General features: G+C 43.3%; 1 protein-coding gene across 1 annotated transcript; it reads right to left on the bottom strand.

Moving 5' to 3' along the window:
- Nucleotides 1–366: 366 nt before the first annotated feature.
- Nucleotides 367–1060, bottom strand: LOC131269305 (tigger transposable element-derived protein 2-like). The gene is made up of 2 exons (XM_058271655.1): nucleotides 637–1060; nucleotides 367–380 (listed from the first exon to the last, which is right to left on the bottom strand). The coding sequence occupies exons 1-2, from the start codon at nucleotides 1058–1060 to the stop codon at nucleotides 367–369; spliced, it is 438 nt and encodes a 145-aa protein (XP_058127638.1).
- Between the last annotated feature and the right edge of the window lie 9196 nt (nucleotides 1061–10256).

Genomic DNA, 10256 nt, shown 5'->3' with positions numbered 1-10256 from the left:
CGGATTCGTCGGATGACGAATTGTCTATATCCTGCTCAATCAAACTGTTCAAAATCTCTTCCTCACTTTTTGATTCGAACCCATAAACTTCTTCGTCAGCTAGAAGCCACTCTTCTACGTCTGCTTGAGCTAAATCTTCAAAACATGATAATGTTTTGAATTCTACAAATAACTTCTCCACAACATTATCGTTTTCTTCCTCTGCATCAAGAATAGATATTATATTTGGTAGGATCTTTTGCCATGATCGCATCAAAGTCAAAGATTCTATTTTATCCCAGGAGCTAGATAAAGCATAAATAGCATCTAAAATTGTTATTTTTTTCCAAAAGTCCAAAACTTGGTCATCTTGATCCAAAAGAAGTTTTACAACAGTTGTTCTGTAATTCCGTTTGAGTAAACTAATTATACCTTGATCCATAGGTTGGATAAGACTGGTAACGTTGGGCGGCAAAAATTTGGGCACGAGCATGTTGTTTTCAGTCACGAGAAATGATTCGTGGGGATGTGATGGTGCATTATCTAATAGCAAAATGGCTTTGGGAGGAAGCCCTTTTGAGGTCAAAAATGATTTGACTTCCGGAGTCCATTTATTTAGAAACCAGTTAGTAAAAATGTCCTTATTCATCCACGCACTTTTTTGGCTGTAGTACACCACAGGCAAATCTCCAACAACAATGTTCTTGAATGCCCTGGGCTTCTTTGATTTTCCGATAACCACTGGTTTTAATTTGTGTATTCCAGATGCATTCGAACAACACATAACCGTTAGCCTTTCTTTAGGCTCTTTAAATCCCGGAGCTGATTTTTCATTTCCAGCTGCAAGGGTTTTCTTTGGTAGGCATTTCCAGTACAACCCTGTTTCGTCGGCATTGTAAATTTGGTCTAGCGAGAGATTTTCTTCCTGCACAAATTTTTGAAAGTACAGACAAAAGGCTTCAGCACTCTCTGTGCAACCACTCAAAATTTCTCCCTGTGTGGTCAGCATACGGATGCCATATCTTGTTTTGAACCGTTTCAGCCAACCTGTCGATGCTTTGAACTCTTCTTGCCCACCCATTCTACCGTGAAAATCTTTTGCTTTTTCACTAAGAATATTGCCACTGATCGGAACACCTTCAGTTCTTTTCTGGTTAAACCACGTTAGTAAGGCAGCATCTAAATTTTCGTACACTGAAGTTTTCATGGTTTTTCTGTTTGACGGTCCAGCCGAGCTATCGCAATCGCGCACAAAGCATTGAAGCTTTTCTTTTTGCCTTAAGATGTCTCGAACTGTCTGTTGACCTATTCCGTATTCTATAGAGAGGTTTGTAGTAGATGTACCTCTTTCAAACTTATCTATTAAACTTAATTTCTGATCGACGGACAGCACCGTTCTTTTTCTTTTCCCCTGCTGTTGATTTAGCATTCTGAGTCTGAAACAATAAAATCACAACAATGAGTAAATCATGGTTTTGTGAACATAATAAACTTAAGTTTTACATGAATATTACCAAACAAATTAGAGTTTTTGGTAAAAAGGTCACAGTGATTTGCCACAAAAACCGCGCCAAAAGATGAACTGCAGGAACTTTCCTTTGTGTCACTGATTACAATTGTAACGGACTTTGCGTTGGCGGACGTTTCCCGAAGGTTGGTTCATTTCACAAGTTATGACGTTACGTTACTCCTTCAATAAATTGGAATACAAATTTTCCAATACATACGGGAATTTGTGTTTCATTTAGTTATTTAATCATAAAAAAATGTTCCAATTATTTTTTAATGGTAATTTTTATTATTATTTTTAATCCGACCAGTTTTATTTGACATATAACTGATGAACACATTTGTGAACCAACCTGATATTCATATAAACATGTCAATACGACAACCGTGCAGCTGTCAGTGCCAGACCCCCGGATAATCCGCCCCCCGGTTAATCCGGCCCCGGATAATCGACGTCCGACTGTATTAACTAAAAACATTTCAACGTTGTCGTGTATGGGTCAAATCAGCAGTGTTAAAAGGTGATTACACAGCTTATCATACTTTAACGAAAATTGTGTTATGTTTGTCTTCTCGAAATGCTGTAAAAAACGCAGTGTAGAATTTAATGCGTTGACCGTTACCGTTTCAGGATAAAAATAAGTATTTATTTTTAGCTACTTTTTATAATCCTTCGCTAATTTTTATTTTTATATTTTTTTATTTTTCTTTTAATATACGGAATGTCCTTTAAAATACCAGTTTAATCTGTCAATTTAATCCTTCAATGTCATTCTCGGACTTTCATTGGAAAAAAATAACGCAGTGCCAGTGTTTTTCCGTTTTTTCCCGGAACAGTCCCATATTTTTATCACATATGAATAATGAATGCCAATAATCCAACAACATTTTTTATGTCTTATATAAGCATACTAGAATATTTGATTAATACGTAGGAATTGTATGAACTGTGACGCGAGCACTACGGCTCGATGAGAAAAGTGTATGGCATATATATTGGACACCGTGTACACCGTGTGTTTTTTTAATACCCGTTTCCAGCTCGGTGAGAAGGAAAACCGGTTGGGTGATGTTTTAACTATTTTTCATTTACAAATATTGTCAAAAGAAACAATGTCAAGTCAGGCAAACAAGTGTGCGATAGAAGGCAAACACAAAACCACATGTTTAGCATTTTTCATTTTCATATATTTTCATACGAAAATATGAAACTATTTTAATCATGCTCTACTGTTTTTCCTCTTTTGCTTATTTGCACACAATTTTGCTAGCCTAGGATTTGTTTTCTTTTTGCCAGTGTTTTTGTTTTCCCGTCCCGTTGCTCTGGGCTGACAGTTTTCGTTAGGAAATGTCAAACTTTCGAGTCGATTTATTTTTCTTTACACCGACGTAGTGATGCGATAGAGGGTTTGCTCCACAAACAAACCCAGAAACGACAGAAGATAGTCAACCAGCGTACCAAACAGCAGCTGTTTAGTAAAAACAAGTTATAGAATGAAGATGTTGTAGTGCTGAGATAAACAGCACATCTATGTATTCTAGAGTCAAACACAAGGGAGAATGGAATCGGATGTTGCTCGATGTTTGGTAAACAGTTGTTCTGCGTTTGTTTTTGATTGTTTCGATTGAAAGCTGTCAGGGAACACCTGTTAGGATCTTCCGTAAATTGGCGATTGATGCGTAAGGACGCAATAAACGTGTTTATTGTCCGCCCAACCGCTGGTGGAAGCGATTGCCTAACGATGAGAGCGGGAAGTCACGTCCGTCGGGTCGTTTTTCCCGGGAGATGGAACGCGGCAGACGGGAAATGAACATTACACACATGATGTCCATGTTTTACCCGTTCGTTCCATCGTGAATATTACATTCCAGATTTCGTCTCTGTGTGGGAGGAGGGAAGGATTGTAATGCAATGAGCTAACCCGCTACTACCCGAATCCACCCGTGCGGTATTCGGTGTGCCCTTGTCGTACCGTACGTGCTCGTGCCGGTCCTCCCCAAACCCAAACGCAAGCGAAACGGTTTTACACTCACGGGGTGCATGAAATCCCCATAAATGTGCCCGGGACAGCGCTCGTAGACATTCTATTTCATTAACAAATCCACCGCTCCGACCGCAAGCTGTGGCCGGTGGAGCGGCACAACGGTCGGGTGAACCCCGACACACCGCGCCACCGCATAATCGAAAGTGTCACTCGAGCAAACGGAGCGGTAAAATATGCTCGAAACGTATTTAATGGAACCTTGTTGCTCGGTGTCCTGCACGGCAACTCCGATCACTCCGGCACTCCCGACGTTGCCCGAGAATGGCTAAAAGCTTCGCCAAGAGGTTTTGTTACCCCTAACCCGGCTCGTAACGATCACGCCCGTCCAGCGTTCGTCAGGTTCGCGAGAGGCACACAAGATGGCGCTCGCTCGACATCGCTTCGGTACGGTAGCGGTTTGCACAGTGGAATTAGGTACCGGGCGTAGCTAAGGATTACACGAAATCGCAGACGGACACGGTGTGGTGTGGTGTCCATTTTTGATCGGCAAACCGCTTTCCCACAACCCGCCGAGGGTTTCCGAGCCGAGAAGTAGTCTGAAGGGTACTCATACGCTCGACGGGGCATTTGAACGGGTTTCGTGAACATTCCAGTCTCACTGCAACGAGCATGTAGGAATGCTGTATATGGGACGTTGTAAAAACGGCTTCGACCTGAGAGTAACACCCTTCGCGTGCCCGGACCAATCCAATCAGCTCGTGTTCGGGTGTAAACAACCGCTTCCTTTTTGCACCCAGCAGAAAGGGGGAAGAGGGTAAAAAAAAACCCCGGAGTATAGCGAACAGCATGCGAAAAGGGCAAGGTCTTCGGTCGCGCGGATTAAGCGAATGAGCTGGAAAAACACCGGGTTTAATTGCAACTCCAAACACTTGATGTGCGATGTGACACCTGCCAAAAATGCTACCTTGATTGTGCTCTTCGTTGTGACATCGTCGCGTGCACTCCCACGTCGCTGTTTCGTAGTTGATTAGAAACGCTGGCTGTTGGCGTATGTCATCCGCGTAGGTGGAAGCGATCCTGACACACCCGTCACACGGGAGTTTTTAATTTCTCAACAACGAACCGAAGGTGGGCATACCTTCAACGGGTTAGACTTTGGGATTTCTGGCATCGTACGCAGCTAATCTCCACTAAGCTAATTAGTACATTCTTTTGGAGCTCCGCTGGTACGAAATGATCCCTGATTCTGACGAAAGAATGAAGGGTCAACCGGAAGCAGAATCAAAAACTCCCCAGAGAGTTGGCGCCTTTCCGTTTTCCGGCTTTCCGATGTGTTAGCTTTTTCCCGAAGACCTATCTCGCCAACTCCGATGCCCTAACCTTGAAGCGAACGGCCGTATAATGAGCTCGACCTTTCGGCAACCTTCCTTTTGCCTCCAGGGAACTTTTTCGCCCACCGCTTGAACCTGACGAATGTTCACATCTGCGAATGGACGCTCTTTTGCCCCCTTCGGGCCTATGATTTCGGACTCGGTGCGTGTTAATTGCATGGTTCCGAGGAATACCCTACGCTCGTGGTGTCTAATGGTTGGGTAATTCATTTGGGGTAAGTTACAATTTTATTGATTACCGTTAGATTTTCCAAATCATCGCACACCGCCAGAAATGTGGTCGTTCGATTCAATTACCTCACTCAATCACTTCCGTGTGGAGCGTGACCTCTCACCCAAAACCGCTGGAGCGTGCTACATCCCGCTTTAAGGGGTTTTAATGCGAGTCGATGACAGCCGTTACCACCAGGTAATGTTTCATTCCAGCCGGAATCGACATTAAATGAGCCATGAACCCGAACGAACGACCCATCCTGTCGGCGACATGAAGAACAAGTGATTTAGGAAGCTTGCCTTTTTAATTTAAAATCTGGTTGCAGATGTCAAGTGAACTGGACTAGGCGTTTTGCTGTCTTTTTTCATCTGTAGAAATGTGCCAAAAAATGTTTATAGTATATATAAACAAATGACACGATATACATATAAATTTGACATTACTAAATGTTATCTAAATATTGTTTTTTTTGTTTAAATGAATATTGTATCATTTGTGTTAAGTATCAGAACAAATAACCAGAGATTACTTGAGCAAGCGGCCATTTTGTTTTGTTCCAATTATTGAATCATAAAGAATGTAGGAATGAACCGTATGCATGGTCTTGTTTATAAATGGAGTAAGTCTGTAAACAATTCCCTTCAACTTCGTAAAGTAGACGCCCCACAAGGTATCGTTAAACTTTGTTACCGAATCGATAACTTCGTTTGGGTATCTTTAAGCTTTAAACTAGAGGTCCGTATGTTTTAGGTTTTTTGTACATAATCTGTCTCTGTACAAATCAAAGCAAGTACAGATATCAATCCTTAAATTAGCCAAGGGAGATCAACAATACCCTTCCGAAGTTAATCGATTCGGAACCGAGGGTAAACAATGCCCCGATGGGTTTTAACGGTGCACTAATCAGGAGTAACAACTCTTTTCCGATGTTTAAGGGTACACTCATGTTGTTTGTACTTGCCCTATCCATTTAAAAAACCTATAAAACGTTCTTTCCAAGACTTTTATCGATCGAATAAAATTCTTTATACTTGTTCCGGAGCGAAACAAAATGACGGTGGACAACCGATGGCTCTCTCAGTTCAATATCGTTGCGTTCAGTACCACTGATTATTTTATCCGGTTACTTAACACAATAACCATTTCATTACAGCACAAACAAAACGAGCACAGCCGTTGCCACTGAACTTTGGCTCGAAAGCAGGTGGTGTTGTCACTAAGCTCTAACTTTGTCTCTAACTCATCAACTTTTGTCTCTTACCAAAAACACAATTCAAATAGATGAAAACAACATAAATGAGGATAAATAAAGGATAATTGTACTATAACAACACTAAAAATCAGTTAATTTAGGCTTTAAAACTAACTTGTACCTATTACCATGATGTTTTATCGATTTTTCGAGAGCAGTTTTGTTTGCAAATTTCGACATACGCACAGAAGCGTTGAATTGAGAATAAACCATTTTTTTCATAGCTGCTATACGTCATATGTTGGGTTTGTTTACAATCGCAATCGTATATTTTGTAAGTTTTGGTCAGTGAACATGTTGAAATTACTAACTTTTTCCTTTTTATAGGCAACATTAAAATCAAGAGACAAAATCAGATGAGCACGAGACAAACACTGTTGAGCTAGAGTCAAAGTCAGCTGCGTTAGCTTAGGGACAATAAAAGATAGGTGTCGACAGGCTGCATCGTGACGCAAAGTTGCAACGCAATTTATCCAAAGCTACTGCAAACATTCATCAGGCTTCCCGTATATTGAAGCATCTCGAAATATTCATCAACCTTTATGATTCGTCAACGGTACATGAACTCCAGGTATCTGAATATGAGTCCTAACCTTTTAACCTCTCATCTGCGTCTGAATAGAATCACCCAACCTCCCGTTGTCGTTGGGTAACTCCCCTTGGATCCGTGCATTCCATTTGATTCCCGACGCCCTCCAGTCACAAGAGTCTAGGTGCACATTACGGTGCACTAAATATCACGCCTAAGCCCACCCGAAGTATCGGTTTCTGCTGTGTCGTTAGGAAAGGCGGGAGCTTTCCATTCATAAAGTGCGCGCAGGCGGCTGATCTGCAGCTACAATAAAGTTCACAATAAACTCCAATCGAACGTAAAGTGATTTCCAAGAGGTTGCCACTTGGTTACAGCCGCTGTCGGGCAAAAGCGTCAACCGAGCCGCTCCCACGCCTAGATTAATAACAGTCCCACGGCTGCACGAGCCTGTCCCGGATTGGTAGCGTCGCGGGGTGCCGGAAACGAGCCCCACCGTTGGGGATTATTCGACGTCCCGGTTGGTGACGGTTCATTTTGGCAGCCGGGCTTGGTTTTGTAAGTGTCTCCGGTGCGTATGTGTGAATGTTTTCATAAAAGTTAATGCAGCAGCGCGTGTCTGCCGGCGGTGGGTTTTTCGTCGTCCGTTCCCCAAATCCCAAGGTAACCGTGGGCCCTCGGGGTGTCTGTGTGTGTGTGTGTGTGGGATGGCAGCACGGGCGTACCGCAATCACGTCCCGGGAAGCAGATGCCGGAGGCGTAATCTATGGCGTTTGAAATTTGCTGGTGCCTGTTTTTTTTTTTTTTTTGTTTGGTTTGTTTCCCTTCGCCTCGCTGCCTTCGTCCGTTCGACGCATGGATCGAAAATAAATAAACATGCAAGTCGTTCGAGCATTCGGAGTCGTATGGAAATTTGCACTGGCTTTGGAACGCGCGGTAGTCCCACAAAAAAAAAAATATGCCAAGTACACAATTTCGTTTGCCCACCACCACACATGCTGGCAGTTGATTGTCTGGCGTGCATAGCCGGTAATGGCAGGGAAGCTAACAGTAGAACCCCTTTTCATGCGTGCCTAAACTTGGAGCCCTTTGTCTGGGCTCTGGCTTATCGGGTAGGCTCCAGTTGAAGCTGGAATCCTAGATTACGGCTCCCTGTCGGCAGGCTTTGGCACAACGCACGCGAGGACTTTCCCCCATCTCACCGAAACGATACACTCCCCCCCTCCGATGCCAGTCCGATAAAGAAAATAGGATAACGAGAGCAGACGCCAACGCGATCCGCCTGCTTACGCTAGAGCCACCGGGGAACGAGGGAACCATTTTAAGTCCGGTGGATTTAAAATCTTCAAGGAATGAAAGACCACCGAAATCGATCTCCCGATGGAATCGATAAGCAATGGAAACAGACAGTTGCGATCTGACAGTCGCAATATCCGACCTGAAGCTCACTACCGAACTGTAATCGGATCAGACAACATCATCAATTCTTTCTCCGACTTCCCGTTCCTGCTACGGGGGGGGAGGGCAAACCCCCGCTCCATTATGGCCCCATTTAGAGCGAACTGACCGACTCCTGGGTTTTGGAGATTTGATCCACCAGCCGTCCGTAGACTGTGTATCATCGCTTTGGCAGCGCTTTGTTAGAGCTTTTGAACTCCCGAACTCGCGCACAAAGTCGAGACAGGTCGGTGCGTTTGCAAAGCCTCTAGAGGGCGGGCAATGTATAGTCCCAGCTACTCACCGGTACATCAAAGGCAACGATTTGCTAAGTCCAAACTTCTCCGATGCCGGCTGGTTTCCCACTGGAACAAGTGTGATAAGCATCTAGTTTTTAGCAAATTAAGACATCCTCTGCGAACCTCCCGACCCTGAAACCTTACGGCTCATTAACCCGTTGGTCCAACAATTTGATCTTATCTGCGTGGCTTTACTGATGGTTTCAGATGGGCCCAGCTTACGCTCATCGTAGTTCCTTGGAAGACCCCATCCATCCTCGGACATCTTCACGCCACTTCAGCACCGAAAGGTCGGCCTATTCGTCCATGTATCATGCTGTGCATGCGTGACGAAAGGACTCGTTCCGTTGTTATTTATTAGTATCATTTCACCTCGGCCCGCCCGACATTAAACCCGACCTCAGGTCAAAACCATACACTTGGGCTGACTTTCTTACAGGGTTTCGACCTGTATAATGGAAAGTATCAGGCTGGTGTAAAAGCTTTACCGTGTTAGGTTTTGAAAGACGAAAAAGTATGGGATTTGACAGCTGCCGTACGGTTTTATCCTACGATAAAATCGAACGATTTTGATTCTATCGGATGGTCGTATCCGATTTTATCTGTCAACAAAACTGGAGTTTCAAACCCAAAATTGAGGCTTTCATCTAGCAAAAATAATAAAACTCATTTAACTTTCGTACAAATTTTAAAAATAACAGAAACACTTATGATTCAGATGTCCGATAAAATATCGTGAGACAGTGCATTGACCCCAGCCTCGGATGATAGTGAACTCATATAAAGGAATAAGACAAATAACTAGCGGAATCTTGCAAACCAACCAAGGAACTTTGCTTTCGATCAGGGGAGCGACTTGCTCGTTTCTCGATCGTTTCTTGTTAATAAATGATGCTCCTATTGATAATAAACTGTTTAAAAACCGTCGTTTTCACCCAAGAAAGTTGTTTTCAACTAAAATACAGAAAAACTCTCCTATTTCACCTTAGTTGTTAAAGTTCTGTCAAACAACAGATCGGTCGTGGTAAACATGAAATGTCACGGCGATGGGTAAAATTCGAAGCGAGGTTCCTCACGTTCACCGTACCGAATTCGTTGATGAACAAACGAGTGTAAACAAGATGTAAAAATCGAAGTAAAAAATTCAATTGAATTAATATACGAGTAGAAAAAAACTGTCATTAATTCACTATTCGGAACAAAGTAAACAAACAAATGACAACAAACGAGAACTTCTGTAACGTTGACAACCTGCTCCCCGCAAAGGTCCCTGATTCGTATGCACATTTCCCTTAGCTGTCTTACACATTCCTCTATATGGTTGCTATGTTCTCTCTATCGATTGAAGTTATCCCCTATGGGTTTTAAGTGTTCACCCATTTGAAACATTCCATTATATTGATCGAAACCCTGTATCCCGGGCGGCGGAAGATGAAATGTGACACCGCTCCCGGGCACACCGCGAACACCCCGCCGTCCGCCAGTCGACCTAAACTATCACGAGCGCCACAAAGCATCCATTTCCCGCCCCCTATCTCGCCACGGTTCTTCCCTCCTCCCTCCCCGCCCCTCATTTAACTGCGAGTTCTTTTAAGAGCCATCATACTTTTTTTGCTGAATACCGGTTGGTTGGTGAAAAGTTTCATCGATAGCAAAAGTTT

Source organism: Anopheles coustani, chromosome X (assembly GCF_943734705.1).
Source record: "Anopheles coustani chromosome X, idAnoCousDA_361_x.2, whole genome shotgun sequence".
NCBI lineage: Eukaryota > Metazoa > Arthropoda > Insecta > Diptera > Culicidae > Anopheles > Anopheles coustani.
The sequence above is the reverse complement of the archived record's forward strand: the minus strand, read 5'-3'. Positions and strand labels throughout refer to the sequence as shown.